This window comes from Ovis aries, chromosome 23, assembly GCF_016772045.2.
Source record: "Ovis aries strain OAR_USU_Benz2616 breed Rambouillet chromosome 23, ARS-UI_Ramb_v3.0, whole genome shotgun sequence".
In the NCBI taxonomy this organism is placed as follows: domain Eukaryota; kingdom Metazoa; phylum Chordata; class Mammalia; order Artiodactyla; family Bovidae; genus Ovis; species Ovis aries.
The window spans coordinates 35007510-35024493 of NC_056076.1; the positions used below are offsets into that span (position 1 = coordinate 35007510).

The following is a 16984-nucleotide window of genomic DNA, read 5'->3' on the forward strand; positions in this document are numbered from 1 at the left end:
AGATAACTGACGTTTTCCCCTTGTGGCATTGGTTTTGAAATATTTAGCCTAATAAATTGCATTTAGTTAAATGTTAACTTGTTGGTCTCTTTTTGTTTTAAATTCACGAGGGCACTTAGAGCTTGTGATCAGCAAGAAATAATTAGAATTGCTATTTTTGTTTACCATAATTCAATTTAGCTTTGTTGAGTGCCTGCCACATAATAGGTGCTCACTCACTCATTCATTTCAGTTGCTCAGTCATGTCCGACTCTTTGCGACCCCATGAATCACAGCACGCCAAGCCTCCCTGTCCATCACCAACTCCCGGAGTTCACTCAAACTCATGTCCATCGAGTCGGTGATGCCATCCAACCATCTCATCCTCGGTTGTCCCCTTCTCCTCCTGCCCCCAATCCCTCCCAGCATCAGAGTCTTTTCCAATGAGTCAACTCTTCGTATGAAGTGGCCAAAGTACTGGAGTTTCAGCTTTAGCATCATTCTTTCCAAAGAACATCCAAGGCTGATCTCCTTTAGAATGGACTGGTTGGATCTCCTTGCAGTCCAAGGGACTCTCAAGACTCTTCTCCAACACCACAGTTCAAAAGCATCAATTCTTTGGTGCTCAGCTTTCTTCACAGTCCAACTCTCACATCCATACATGACTACTGGAAAAACCATAGCCTTGAGTAGATGGACCCTTGTTGGCAAAGTAATGTCTCTGCTTTTTAATAGGTGCTATACACAAGTTATTTTATTTAATATGAACTCAACTCCAAGATATATATTACTAACCCCATTTTGCCAACCAAAAACACAACTATGGTATTAGTAATTTCACCAGAATTAAACAGTGTGACAGGGTTAAGTTTCCACTGTGCAGCCTTGCTGCAGAAAGATACATGACTTCTGTTCAGTTCAGTTCAGTCACTCAGTGTGTCTGATTCTTTGCGACCCCATGGACTGCAGCTTGCCAGGCTTCCCAGTCCATCACCAGCTGACTTCTGTCAGGCTCTTTGAAATCTTGGTCATTTTTGAAAACTCTCCTTTACTACATTTTCACATCCTTGGATATCTCAGGCTCCCAACTTGGGAACAATTAGCTCCTCAACTCCCATGATTTTTGCTTATAGATTAGATAATGTAGACCTGTAATATCACAGGACTCAATTTTATCAGGAAACTGAAGACACGACAGGCAAATAAGTCATGTTTCCTACTCAGAGAATAGATTTTATAGGGAAAGAGTTGAAACAAGAGAATGAGAGAATGAGGCTCATGATTTATGAATTAACTTTCACTGTTCTCCATTACCATGTGATAATCAGGAGCTGGGCATTAATGTGGTCATTAATATATTCTTGTTAATTATGTGTTTGATTTCTGATGCTTCATATTTTAGACGAAAGTATATGAATTATATTTATCTGTCTTGATGTCTTTCTGATCTTAGTGATGTTGGAAATATTCAGGTATTATCATTTTTTAATAAGAATGTATGATGCTATTGGATGTTGTGTTATACAAATGTAAATTGGGTTAAGATAGTTGATTAGGTTATACAAATGTGAATTAGGCTATGGTAGTTGTTAATGTTATTCATATATTTTATATATCTTTAGTAATTTTTTTGTCTTGCTGATGTGAGGATGTTAAAATCAACTATGATTATGGATTTTCTATTTCTCCATTTAATTCCATCAATTTTTATGTCATGTATCTGGAACCTCTGTTATCAGTCACATGTACATTTATGATTGTTAATCTTCCTGTGAATGAACTCTTACATCATTATGATATGTCTTTCTTTGTCTCTGGTTATAACATCCATCTGATATTACTGTATCCACTCTGTCCTACTTAGGCTTATCACTTATGTGATATATCTTTTTTTATACTTTAACTTTCAAAGTATCTGTGTTTATTTTCAGTGCATTGCTTGTAGATAGCATATAGTTGGGTCTTGAAGGTATTTATCCAGTCTGACAACATCTACCTTTTAATTAAAGCTTTCAAGTCCAATCACATTTAATGTCTTTATTGATATGCTAGATAACGAGTTTACTGTTTTACTGTTTAATATTTTACTATTTTATGATTTTTGATTCCCTCCTTCCCATGTCACTTTTCTCTCTCTTTTTGAGTCTATGAATTGTGTCTTTTAAAATCAAATTTGTAAAAATTTTGGCCATTATTTCTTTAAATTTTCTGTCCTATTCTCTCCTCTCCTTCTGGCTCCAAAATCACAGGCATGTTTGATCTTTTGATAATGTCCCCCAAATCAATGAAATTTTATTCATTTTTTTCCAATCTTTTTTTTCCCTCTCTCATCTTGAGATTGGAACTGCAATTTGCAAATCCAGTGAATATTTTTTATTTCAGTATTGTATTTTTTTAACCTAGGCTTTCCATTTTTGATAGGTTTTATTGTCCTTCTGATATTTCCTTTAAAAGAAAATTCATTACAAGCTGATTTTCATCTATGTCCTTGAGGATAGTTATAAAAACGGCTTGAAATCCACACCTATTGATTCTAACACCTTGGGCTGTCTCAGCTTCAGTTAACATTGATTATCTTATCTCTTGAGTTGGGCCACATTTTTCTGTTTCTTCACAGTATAGTAATTGTGGATTTTGTTCCCATTGTAGAGACTCTGGATTCTGTTATTTCTAAAGAGTTTCTATACATTTTCTAATGACTGATTTTTGTTCTTCAGGCAGATAATTTGGGTAAATTCTAACTTCAAACTCTGCCCCATCTGCAGCAGACAGCAGCTGAGGTCTCTGTCCAGGTTTTCATCCTTACCTGGACTGCTTGGGGCCCATGTCACAGAAAACTCAGTCAGAGCTGTGCACCCAGTGTTTTTATCGAGAATTTAGGCCTCTGCCTCTGTATCTCTCTCTTTTCTGAGGTTTCCTCCCTCATTTTCTCTTATAGTTGCAGCAGATTCTGTTTTCTGATTTTCAAGCCCATGAGACTGAACATTTTTATTTGACCTTTATCTATTACTGGATAATACCAGCTGGTGCCTCCCCTCGGGCAAAAAGCTGTGAACGAGACTTACCCAATGCCATTTTTTTTCTTCCAAGTGTCAAGTCCGATTTAGTTTCTGCCTGCTTTGGGTGTTCTCCATTGCCTTTATAATTTAGCAAGCATTTAGTTATTATTCTATGGAAGGGCTGGCCTTGCAGGATCTACCATGACATTTCTGGAAGCAGAACTTCCTTGTCATTTTTCCTTAGCCTGGCAATCTGCACCCTAAGCCTATTTTGATCCTAACTTATTTTTTTTTAATTTTCTTTAGTTTCTGTCATTAGCCTAGTATCATGTTTCAACTAACATGATCTATTTTCTCATCCCTTAGAAACTTTTATACATTCCTACATAGTGGCTCAGATGGTTAAGAATCTGCCTGTGATGCGGGAGACTTGGTCTTCCTGATCCCTAGGTCGGGAAGATCCCCTAGAGAAGGGAATGGTAACCCACTCCAGTATTCTTGCCTGGAGAATACCATGGACAGAGGAGCCTGGAGGGCTACAGTCCTTGGGGTCACAAAGAGTTTGACACGACTGAGCAGCTAATACTTTTACTTTTTCTTCCTGAGGCCAGGAACCTTATATTTTTATTTTGTTTTTCTCCTACAAGCACTAACTGAATCTTTAATTCAGTAACTAGTCTGTTCAATAAATTTTTGAATGAATGAGTCATTCCAATATTAATATTCATGTAAAATGCCTAGAAGATGATCTAGCACATAGTAAACACTGATAAATATTATCTGCTGTTATTATCTGAAATCAAAATAGTGATCCCTTAATATTCTTCTCACTCCAGCCTTTGCTGATTATTCTTTTCATTCATAGACTCAAAGACTCGTGGAATCTTAGAACTGAAAAATAAAGTTGTATGATAAAAATTCCTTTGTTCTTGTGGATCACTGGGCTTGAGCAGATTCAAGGCTATCTGACCCATTTCTTTGTAACAGTGGTTCTCAACCAAGTGGTTCTCAATAGCCCTTCTACAAGGAAGTACTTGATCCAAAATGCCCATAGTGCCCAACGTTGAGAAATCCTGCCTTATGGGTAGCTCTCTGCCTCTTAACCTTCTTTAAGAGCTTTCCTAGTTAATGTGGTCTGTTGTCATAGAAAATTCTCAATTCCAGATTTTATTTAGTGTCTCCTCTATTTGTATTTTACCTGTTTTAAGAAGAAAATTTAAATAGTTAAAATGCATAGGAAAAATAAGTTTTACAGAAAAATTTCCCTCATATACATACCCTTTAAAATTACTTGGAGGAAAAAAAAAAATTACTTGGAGGGAACTTCTCTGGTGATCCAGTGGCTAAGATTCCATACTCCCAGTGCAGGGGGCTCGGGTTTGAACCCTGGTCAGGGAACTTGATCCCAGATGCCACATCTAAGGGTTTGAATGGATCTTGCATGTTGCAACTAAGACCTGGTGAAGTCAAATAAATAAAACTTAAAAAATAAATAGATAAATAGTTTGGGAGAAATTGTGAAAATAATTTGGATAGAGCAGTTATAAAGTTAACAGGGGCCTATCAAATGTCTTAGGAAGAGTAGTTGTGTTTCAACTAGTTCTTTTCATTTTGCTAAAGTGTCCCCTGATGATGATGAAGGCAGAAAAGGGGTTAAATGAGAGCAGCTAACTGATTGTCACCAATTGGATGGGAGAAGGGAGCCATGTGGAAGCCTTCAGGCTTCCTGCCTCCAAAGCTGCTCTGTCTTATCCTCCTGTATCTCTTTGCCTCATTCCCAAGGCTAGAGGTAGATCCTGTGGTGAATGCATAGCTTAATCCATAGAAGTACATACAGATGATTGAACAGGGTCAAGAACAAAGGCCTGTGGAGGGGTCAGTACACTTTCTCCTCTAGCAAGAGATATAGGAGCTGTGAGCCGCTGTTCAGAGTTGCCTAAAAGAAAGTGCAGACATCTCTGTTTGCAGTTTGGAAGAAAATCCCAGGTGCGTAGGCTGCTCTCTCCTGAGTGTGCAGATCATCGCTTTCTTTCTCCTCACTAGCTCTGTCCCCTTCTCTCAGGGGATACCTTACCCCGGAAGCCATTTTTTATCCTGAAGTGGTGTTTGCATGCTGAAAGTGGTTCTTTTCTCAATGACAGAAAGCTTCAAGGTCATAATTAAATTTAGCTCCAATTCCTGTGTTACTTAGGTGCTTATGCAATAAATACAAGTGGCTGTCTTGCCATTCTTTTTTAGCAAAGATTAACTGACCGTGCAGCACTTTAACTTTCCTGCTTGTTTTTGTAGTATATTTAAAGTCTTTCTCTGATTAATCAATAAAATTTAATATTTCTAGCCTTTTCTCAAATCAGAGTTCTGAGATTTTAAATAACGTGTTTTCTTTAAGTTCAGTTCAGTTCAGTCACTCAGTCATGTCTGACTCTTTGAGACCCCGTGGACTGCAGCACGCCAGGCTTCCCTTCCATCACCAACTCCTGGAGTTGACTCAAACTCATGTCCATCGAGTCAGTGATGCCATCCAACCTTCTCATCCTCAGTCGTGCCCTTCTCCTCCCACCTTTGATCTTTCCCAGGATCAGAGTATTTTCAAATGAGTCAGTTCTTCGCATCATATGGCCAAAGAATTGGAGTTTCAGCTTCAGCATCAGCCCTTCTAATGAATATTCAGGACTAATTTCCTTTAGAATGGACTAGTTGGATCTCCTTGCTGTCCAAGGGGCTCTCAAGAGTCTTCTCCAACAACACAGTTCAAAAGCATCAGTTCTTCAGCGCTCAGCCTTCTTCACAGTCCAACTCTCACATCCATACATGACTACTGGAAAAACCATAGCCTTGACTAGACGGACCTTAGTCGGCAAAGTAATGTCTCTGCTTTTCAATATGCTATCTAGGTTGATCGTAACTTTTCTTCCAAGGAGTAAGCATCTTTTAATTTCATGGCTGCAGTCACCATCTGCAGTGATTTGGGAGCCCTAAAAAATAAAGTCTGACACTGTTTCCATTATTTCCCCATCTACTTGCCATGAAGTGATGGGACCAGATGCCATGATCTTCGTTTTCTGAATGTTGAGTTTTAAGCCAACTTTTTCACTCTCCTCTTTCACTTTCATCAAGAGGCAAATCTGAGGTTATTAATATTTCTCCCAGCAATCTTGATTCCAGCTTGTGCTTCATCCAGTCTGGCATTTCTCATGATGTACTCTGCATATAAGTTAAATAAGGAGGGTGACAATATACAGCCTTGACGTACTCCTTTTCCGATTTGGAACCAGTGTTGCTTCCTGACCTGCATACAGATTTCTCAAGAGGCAGGTCAGGTGGTCTGATATTCCCATCTCTTTCAGAATTTTCCACAGTTTGTTGTGATCCACACAGTCAAAGGCTTTGGCAGAGTCGATAAAGCAAAAGTAGATGTTTTTCTGAAACTGTCTTGCTTTTCTGATGATCCAGCAGATGTTGGCAATTTGATTTCTGGTTCTTCTGCCTTTTCTAAAACCAGCTTGAACATCTAGAAGTTCACGGTTCACACACTGTTGAAGCCTGGCTTGGAGAATTTTGCGCATTACTTTGCTAGCATGTGAGATGAGTGCAATTGTGTGATAGTTTGAGCATTCTTCGGGATTGCCTTTCTTAGGAATTGGAATGAAAACTGACCTTTTCTAGTCCTTTGGCCACTGCTGAGTTTTCCAAATTTGCTGGCATATTGAATGCAGCACTTTCACAGCATCGTCTTTTAGGATTTGAAATAGCTCAACTGAAATTCCATCACCTCCACTAGCTTTGTTTGTAGTGATGCTTCCTAAGGCCCACTTAACTTCGCATTCCAGGATGTCTGGCTCTAGGTGAGTGATCACACTATCGTGATTATCTGGGTCGTGAACATCTTTTTTGTGTAGTTCTTCTATGTATTCTTGCCATCTCTTCTTAATAACTTCTGCTTGTGTTAGGTCCATACCATTTCTGTCCTTTATTGTACCTATCTTTGCATGAAATGTTCCCTTGGTATCTCTAATTTTCTTGAAGAGATCTCTGCTGCTGCTAAGTCGCTTCAGTCACGTCCGACTCTATGCGACCCCATAGACGGCAGCCCATGAGGCTCCCCGGTCCCTGAGATTCTCCAGGCAAGAACACTGGAGTGGGTTGCCATTTCCTTCTTCAATGCATGAAAGTGAAAAGTGAAAGTGAAGTCGCTCAGTCTTGTCCAACTCTTAGCGACCCCATGGACTGCGGCCCACCAGGCTCCTCCATCCATGGGATTGTCCAGGCAAGTGTGCTGTAGTAGGGTGCCATTGCCTTCTTCAAGGAGGTCACTAGAAGCTGTTATAACCCGTCTTTCTCAGTCATCATAGCCAGGGAGCTATTGGTTATAAATAAGTAGTTTGGTAGGTCCATACCATTTCTGTCCTTTATTGAGCCCATCTTTGCATGAAATGTTCCCTTGGTATCTCTAATTTTCTTGAAGAGATCTCTAGTCTTTCCCATTCTGTTGTTTTCCACTATTTCTTTGCAATGTTCACTGAGGAAAGCTTTCTTATCTCTACTTCCTATTCTTTGGAAGTCTGCATTCAAATGGGTATATCTTTCCTTTTCTCCTCTGCCTTTTGCTTCTCTTCGTTTCATAGCTGTTTGTAAGGCCTCCTCAGACAACCATTTTGCCTTTTTGCATTTCTTTTTCTTGGGGATGGTCTTAATCACTGTTTCCTGTACAGTGTCACGAACCTACGTCCATAGTGCTTCAGGTACTCTATCAGATAGAATCCCCTGAATCTATTTGTCAGTTCCTCTGTATAATCATAAGGGATTTGATTTAGGTCGTATCTGAATAGTCTAGTGGTTTTCCCTACTGTCTTCAATTTAGGTCTGAATTTGGCAATAAGGAGTTCATGATCTGAGCCACAGTCAGCTTCTGCTCTTGCTTTTGCTGACTGTATAGAGCTTCTCCATCTTTGACTGCAAAGAATATAATCAGTCTGATTTCGATATTGACCATCTGGTGATGTCTGTATGTAGAGTCTTCTCTTGTGTTGTTGGAGGAGGGTATTTGCTATGACCAGTGGATTTTCTTGGCAAAACTCTGTTAGTAGGGCCTTTTAGTAGGGGCTCTTCTTTCAGTAGGGCATAATAAAGCTGTCTATATGACCTTTCAGATGCGAGAAAGAATTCCTTTGCAAAAACATCCTGAAGTAAAATCTAACCCCCTACCCAGTCCATCCAAGTCATGAATATTTATTAGTGAATATTCAGTTCACTGGTGCTAGAACCCATACGGTGATCAACAGTACCTTGAAAGAAGGCAATTAGAGTATATACACAGTTGTTCTGTATATTCTTAATTATAGGCTTTTTGTATTTGTTTCTTCTGTGTTAAATACATCATGAAAACAAAGACAGTAAATGCTTTAAACAGACAAAAGGGATGTAGGGTTAAATTAGAACCTTAAATAATCTTGATTGATTAGTTAAGTAGATAGACAAAAAGAAAATGAATTTTAATTGACATGAATATAGATTCACTAAGCCAAAGAGAACCCATGGAGATACAAGTCAGGATTTTGTGTGAGGATGGCAAAAATAACCTATCTGGGGTTATGGTTGATGGAAAGTTTTGTCAGTGCAGAATGACTGTGTAAAGGTAGCGTGGTGTTGCAACTACCACTGCTGCTAATTAGCTAATGGTCTTTGTATAGTTACTGTCAGCCGGTGCTACTTTGAGGCCCTTCACTTATGACCACTGACCCAGGACAGGCAAACAGGATTGTAGGACGCAGAGCTATTCTTTCCTCCCCTAGGTCAGCCGAACACCAAGCAGTAGCATAGTGGGGTCCCAGCCTTCCAGCTCAGGCGCCATGTCCCTCGCAGTTCTACCTGCCATGATGTTTTCATTGCAGGTAAAATTCCAGTCTCTCTATTTGCTGAGCTTTGAGGGAACAAGAGCTATTTCTCAGGATAGGAATAGATGCTCATTCCCTAGTGGATCAGATGGTAAAGAATCTGCCTTCAGTGCAGGAGATGTGGGTTCAATCCCTGGGTCAGGAAGATCCCCTGGAAGAGGAACTGGCCACCTACTCCAGTATTCTTGCCTGGAGAATCCCATGGACAGAGGAGCCTGGTGGGCTACAGTCCATGTGGTCACAAAGAATCAGACACGACTGAGTGACTAACACTTTCATGTTACAAATAGAATAGTTAGAAGACATTTTTTAATTTGAAGCAAAAACATTTAAGTTTGACTTATATTCAGAATTGTTTTACTTATTGGAGGCCTACACATCTACATAGGAAGAAGTTGTAAAGATTTTGCTTTTGGTAGGAAAATTTAATACCACTTTGATATATAGTTTTCTGGTTTGAATCCATATGTTGACTTTAGAGAACTAGAAATGTATTTTAGTGCATTTAATGACATTATCAAGCGTCCTTGTTTCTTTGGAATAGATTTCTAAGAACCTTTTAGTGCTCTAATACAGGCCCAAGAAGAGGATTTTAATATTATATTGTTAAGATCATGCATAAAAATAACAAAAATTATTTTCTTGGTTTTTAGATATGTGGTTTTTAACAACAGAGGAGTAGCTGGGGAGAATCTCTTGGTAAGTAAATTTAAAATGACAGCAGCTTAATTTTTAAAGAAATCCAGTTTTATAACAAAAGATACTCTTTTTGATTTAAGATAACTTATTATATCAATAATACAAGTTCATTGTGGAAAAATACGGGTAAGGGGAGAAAAAGGAAACTTGTAAAACCCATAATTATACAACCAGGGGAATCCTCTTAGCCTGTGTCCATCCAGATCTTATATTTAAATTTTTAAATGTTATATATTTCTATTTTTTAAAATAAGGCTTTATTTTGTAACTTAACTTTTTATACTTACTGTAGGTTAGCATCAACAAATATTTATCAACATCATTTTTAGTGAAAAACACATTTTCTTTAAAAACTAACTAGTGCCAATAAAAAATTAACCAACAGAGTAATACTTGATTTACGTAAGAAATTTACTGTTATTGTAAAACAGACTGACTGTATGTTATATGCTTATTTGCCTGCCAAAGTTTACATAGAAGAGATATTATTTTAAATCAGTTTTTTCCCCCTTTTCTAACCCCTAAGCTTTTGCTAGGGTAGAATTTCTTGCATCTCTTGGAAAATCATCACTATCTGGTGTTTTACCTGTGAGTTGGAATGAGAAATATTACACTCACTGAAATTTTCTTGAAGCTTTTCAACTGTTAGTCCCTCACCACTTCAACAGGTCAAAGGCAATTCTATCAGAATAGAGAGAACCATTTTTTTTGAGTCATTGATAGAGAATGATATTAAGACTATAAATAATTGTCATGCTTTAAATAAACATTTATGATGATGTCACTATGTTGGTACATTATGAGAATTTGTGAGGAGAAAAGAGCTCTTGCACTTTGCTTGATAAATCCTGGAGGGGATCAAGATCAACCTGATTGCAAAAGCTAAAGTTATAAAGTGTTTACAGTCTTACTCCAATTCCTTGTGAAGGTGAAGATTCTGCTTTCCTTATTTGGTCCAGCCCTGTAGGAATCTCATAGGTAAGTTTGTAGGTACTCTAAAAGGAAAGATTTGAATGTGTCACTGGCTCTGGACCAAGCAAGTCATTTCTGAACAGCTGTGTGTCCTTCCAGATGCTTAGAGGACACAAAGCTGGGAAAGGCATGGTCTTAGGCTCTCAAGAAAATAACGCGCTGAAAAGTAAAGGCCATTTGGTCCCATAAAATGAGAACAAAGGATCTGTTTGTTCATCAAAGCTGTGTTGTATGCCTATTAAATCAGGTACCTGTACAAGGCCATATGTGAGGAGTGCACACATTATTACACACAGCCCTAGCCCTTTCTCAGGAAACTTGAGTTGCAACAGAGGGTACATAAGTTGCAAGAGATATATAAAAATACACATAGTACAGTGCTAATTGTGACCAGAAAAAAGGTGTATTAAGGCTACAGAGATTAGAGGGAAGGAGTAACTAACTCCTGGGGGAGGTGGGAGAACATAACATTGGAGGTGGGTTTGAGCTGGATCTTAAAGGTTATGGTATTGAACCAGCAGAGGGGAGAGAGAAGTTTTCTCAGCATAAAGAACGAGATGGTAAAGAGCGTGGACAGCAAGTCCTCATTCGTGGAGGGATAACGATGGTGATCATTTTCTCTAATGTTTATTGAGTCCTTAGAGTATATCAGTTATGTCTTTTCCTATTGATGTTCAGCAATAGAAACAACCCTGTGATTTAGGTGAGCATAGCCACATGATCCCCATTTTCTAGATGAAGAAAATGAGGCACAAGCAGGCTAAGAATGTGCCCTCACCAAGAAATTCAGAGCCAGGATTCAGACCAGGTAGGCTGACTGTGTGCTTGCGTTCTTGACGTTTGTGCTGTACTCCTTCTTATTGCTCAAGAAGTGCTAGGAATTCTCCCAGAAAGGGAGGGCCAGATTTTGAAGAATCATGTGGAGAACCCCAAGGAACCTAGTGTTGAACCGTTGACTCTTTCTGAAGTTTCTTTATTTATGTATAATTGACACATAAAATAACTTAGTTATGTTTTAGAAAGAAAACCACAGCAGAAAAGTGATGGAGGGAAAGGAGGCTTGAAGGCTTGGCAATTACTAAAAATCTATTCAGAGTGTGAGGGGCTTCCCTGGTGGCTCAGTGGTAAAGAATCTGCCTGCCAGTGCCAGGAGATGCACGTTCGATCCTTGGGTCGGAAAGATCCCCTGGAGAAGGGAATGGCAACCCACTCCAGTATTCTTGCCTGGGAAATCTCATGGACAGAGGAGCCTGCTGCTGGGCTACAGTCCATAGGGCTGCAAAAGAGTTGGACAGCAAACAGCAAACGTCAAGAACATAAGCAAATAGTCAGCCTACCTGGTCTGAGCAACCAAACAACAACAATCCAGAATGTAAATGTAGAGGTAGGGGGAGAGAACAGAAATGAGGGGTTTTTCTGGGGCAGAAAGAATAGTATTCATTGTATTGTGGGAAGTGGAGAGAAGGGAGTCAACGTCATGTCTAGTTTTGCTGAATTGTAAAAGGCTAATATGGTGAAGGGTAATATTTGCCGAAATAGGAAATGTAGGACAGTTTACAACATTTTGGTGTTATCGAAATACCAAGTTCAGTTTTAGATGTTGGGGATGCTTTGATGTCATCCGGGTGGAAATTTCTCGTAAACACTCAGATGTACTAGACTGGCTGTCAGAAGAGACATACAGGCTGGAGAAAGGCATTATGGATTATGGGTATACAGTGGAACCAGGAGGTCAGGAGTAGATGAGATTGCTTAGGAACTGTTGGTCTAGCAAAGGATAGACTCTTCAAATACAACAAACAGGAAGGAGGAGAGAAAAAGATGAAGAGGAGGGAGCCTGGGAAGACTTCTGTCCTGAGCATTTACATTTAATTGGAAATTTACTTTGAAAGAAGGCAGCAACCCAGTAACTTTGAGCCATAAATTTGCACCTACATGCTCAGTCATGTTTGACTCTGCCTGCCAGGTTCCTCTGTCCCTGGGATTTTCCTGGCAAGAATGCTGGAGTGGGTTGCCATTTCCTCCAGGGGATCTGCCCAACCCAGGGACCAAACCTGAGTCTCCTGCATTGCAGACAGATTCTTTACCTCTGAACCATTGGGAAAGCCCCATAAACTTGCATAGATTTTTTTTAAAGTCTCCACAAGAATACTTCGGGAGATTTTACAAAGGGAGAGTAATTAGACAATTTTTTTTTTTTACTTGTAAATAACTCACTGAGTTCTAAGCAGGACAACAACAGGATAAGAGAAGCTTGGTCTCTGGCGTCTTTTACAGTGCCTTGGTTAATTCTGATGAACTGATACCCCCAGCAAATATCTGTATCCTAAACACTAATTCGATCTAACTTTAAAAAGAATAGGATATCAAATGGCTTAAACATAATGACTAAGATCATGGCATCTGGTCCCATCATTTCATGGCAAATAGAAAGGGAAAAAGTGGAAGCAGTGACAGATTTTATTTTCTTGGGTTCCAAAATCACTGGGGATGGTGACTGCAGGCATGAAATTAAAAGATGCTTGTTCCTTGGAAGAAAAGCTATAACAAGCCTAGACAGCGTATTAAAAAGCAGATACATCACTTTGCCGATGAAGTTCATATAGTCAAAGCTATGGTTTTTCCAGTAGTCATGTATGGATGTGAGAGTTGGACCATAAAGAAGGCTGAGCACTGAAGAATTGATGCTTTCGAACTGTGATGCTAAAGAAGACTCTTGAGAGTCCCTTGGACAGTAAGGAGATCAAACCAGTCAATCCTAAAGGAAATCAACCCTGAATTGGAAGGGCTGATGCTGAAACTGAAGCTCCAATACTTTGGCCACCTGATGAGAAGAGCCGACTTATTGGAAAATACCCTGATGCTGGGACAAATTGAAGGCAAGAGGAGAAGGGGGCAACAAAGGATGAGATCATTGGATGGCATCACTGACTCAGTGGACGTGAGTTTGAGCAAATTCTGAGAGATAGTGAAGGACAGGGAAGCCTGCTACAGTCCATGGGATCAAAAAGAGTGGGACATGACTTAGTGACTGAAAAAGAACAAAAAATGAAATATAATTTAATATACATTTGTACTCAAATGGATCAAAAAAAATGAATTGCCGATATTGATTGTTAGAGCTGGCTTTGATACTGAGAGCTCTTGAGAGCCTTTCTTCTTTCTGCCTTAGAGCTATGAACAATGACTGTTTCAGACTAGAGGAACTCTATGAGTATTTATACCTTCCCGGTTCCAGAAAGAACTGAATATAGCCCAGACCAAAGTAAGTAAGACTTTAGGGTAGTCATAGTAAAGAACAAGAGATGAGTCAGCAAAGATCAAACAGGGAGAGGAATTGACTCACTGAAATTAATCCAAGAGAGTTAGCGAAGGTGACATGGAATTTAGGGTAAGCCATTCTCTTAGGGGTGGAAGAAAAGCAAGAGGAAAAGATTTGCTGAAATAAGTCAGTGATATACTTAGAATTTATAGGGGTGGTTATGGCCCCTGCAAAGCAGAATAAGAAAGTAGGAATCTTCCAGCACCATATTGTCCTTATTTCTAATTAGTCTTTGCAGGATTAAGAGAAAGCCAGAAGCCTTGCTTGCTGGGAAATGAGAAGCCTGTACTTTTCCCTCTCTGGGCCTCTGAGCTGTGGAAGACAGAGAATCCCAGTCTTAGTAGACTAATCCTCAGATATCCCTGCAGGCACCCTCAAGGTGGACAGTGCCTTTTCTCGATTTTCTGCAGGTTGGTTTTCAAGGCCAGGAATCCAGGAAGCCAAGTTATACACAAACTTCCTCAGATTAGTGATTACTTTGGGAACTGTCATGTTTCCAGCTTAGTTTTGGAATGATGATTTACCAAGAACTCAGTGAAACCTGAGTCTGTTAAAGGTTACACTCCCTCTCCTTTTATTTATAGGGTTATGCAGATTTCCATGTCTCTAAACCCAACCAGAAAACCCTCTCAGCCACTTTGGAACATATTCTGGGAGTTTCTCAAAAACTGAAAAATTGAGTTGCTGTATGATCCAGCAGTGCCGCTCCTAGGTATATATACAAGAAATTAAAATATTTATTCATATAATAACTTGTACACACGTTTATAGCAGCATTATTCATAATAACCAGGCTTCCCAGGTGGCACTAGTAGTAAAGGATCCGTCTGCCAATGCAGGAGATGTCAGAGATGAGGGTTTGATACCTGGGTCGGGAAGATCTCTTGGAGGAGGAAATGGCAACCCACTCAGTATTCTTGCCTGGAGAATCCCATGGAGAGAGGCGCCTGGTGGGCTACAGTCCATGGGGTCTCAAAGAGTCAGACACGACTAAGCACACACACACATTCATAATAACATAAAGAAGGAAGGAAACAGATGTCCATCAACAGACAAATGGATAAATAAAATGTGGTACAGCTAGGTCATGGATTGCTATTCAGCATTAAAAAATGAATAAAGTACTGATACATGCCACAATATGAGAGAGACTTGAGAACATTATGCTAAGTGAAAGAAGCCAGATAAAAGATCACATACTATATGATTTCATTTATACAAAATTTTCCAAATAGACAAATCTGTAGGATGGAAAGTAGATTAGTGGCTGCCTTGGGCTGAGGAAGCGGAAGCGACTGCTAATGGTGGAGGGTTTCTTTGGGGAGTGATGAAAATGTTCTAAAATTGTGATGATAGTTGTACAATTCTAAATATACTTTAAAAAGGCGCATCTTAAATGGGTGAAGTGTATGCTAAGTGAACCACACCTCATAAAGTTCTTAAAAAGAAAAGCCTTAGGACTTCCCTGGTGGTCCAGTGGTTAAGACTCTGTTTTCCTATTACAGGGAGCCTGGGTTCCATCTCTGGTCAGGGAACTAGATCCTACGTGCTGCAATTAAGACCTGACATGGCCAAATAAACAAATAAAAATAAATAAATATTTTAAAAAAAGAGAGAAAAGCCTCCTTCAAGTGCTTTCCAGTTCAAGTTAGAGCTGGTTCAGTGGGTTTGGGGGAGGGTCAACAGTGGAGCAGAAGCCAGAAAATACTTTTAAATACTTTGAGTGAAAGTCGTTCAGTCATGTCTGACTCTTTGCAATCTCATGGACTGCAACCTGCCAGGCTCCTCTGTCCATGGGGATTTTCCAGGCAAGAATAGTGGAATGGGTTGCCATGCCCTCCTCCAGGAGATCTTCCCAACCCAGGGATCCAACCCAGGTCTTCCGGGTTGCAGGCAGATTCTATACAGTCTGAGCCACCAGGGAAGCCCAGAAAATGCTTTAAAATCATGCTACTCCAAATGTGGTCTCTGGGCCAACTTCCAGTTTTCAAACTATCAGATACCATCGCTGACAGGATGAGAGAATGTGAGTCAACTTCAGCTCTGAGGTGAGCTGATTGTTTTTTCTCATAGAAACACTCTCTGGGTGAGAGAAGCAGCGCACTGATTTACATTCTGACATCAGCCCCTTATCTCACCCTGGCCTGGCACTTTAAGTAGCTCTGCTTCAGGGATCCTCTAATCCAAAAAAAAAAAAAAAAAAAACACGAAAAAACCCTCATTTAATAAATGAGGACACCTCTGGAGAAGTGGGCTGACAGGCCTGAGGTTGTAAAGCTGATTAATGGTCTTAGGGCAGGAACTCCAACTGTCCAGTGTCTTAACATTTCAGCTATGGCTTTTGGTCAAGTCAGGCTGAAAAGCTGGAGGTTGAGATAAAGAAGGTTTTCAAAGAGAGGGGATCTTGCCTCAATCTCCAATACTTTGGGTGGTTAATTAAGGACTCAGATCTAGAGAAATCTGCTCTTGTTCCCTGCTGAGCTTTTCCACCTTGGAAGTTCATGGGGTAGGGCAGGATTTAGGAAATTCACAAGGGATAAAGGACTTGCTAGTCTGAGGGAGGAGGAACATACAGTGCAGGGCTGGCCGGGGCACAGTTCAGACTCTCACCTTCAGGCACCCCCTTTCCCATACCCAGCCATCGTGTGCCACCCACGTTTGCTCTTTCCTAAATGCTTGCCCAGATAGCCTCTTCTGCTACCTATCACAACAACCCCGGAAGGTCATCAGTCAGCTGTGGATATGAGTGTGTTGAATCCTTTAGAATTTTCTTCTAGCACTGATAGGTGCAGTTCAGTAATATCTTATAATATCTCAGTACTATCAATGTTATGAGGTGATATCACTCACTAATATCAACTCTTGGTGGGTGTGCAAAAGATTGTACACTTCTCTATATTTAAACAATTTTCAGTGAACTATCTAGAGGAAAGTTGCTCTATAACACAGGGCCCTCAGCCTGCTGCTCTGTGACAACCTGTTGTTCAGTCTTTTAAGTAGTGCCCTACTCTTTGTGACCCCATGGAGTCTAGCATGCCATGGACTGCAGGACTGTGACAACCTAGAGGGGTGGGAAATCCTAAGGACAGAGGAACCCGACACGCTGCAGTCCATGGGGC

At 39.9% G+C, this 16984-nt stretch overlaps 1 protein-coding gene across 2 annotated transcripts in view; it reads left to right on the forward strand.

Annotated features, from left to right (window-relative positions):
• The window catches only part of ABHD3 (abhydrolase domain containing 3, phospholipase), a 57635-nt gene that overhangs the window by 11911 nt on the left and 28740 nt on the right, over positions 1–16984 (forward strand). For both annotated transcript variants that reach the window (XM_042239141.1, XM_004020483.4), the window contains exon 4: positions 9526–9571. In XM_042239141.1, the coding sequence (XP_042095075.1) occupies positions 9526–9571 (46 nt within the window). The remainder of the gene's footprint in view (positions 1–9525; positions 9572–16984) is intronic.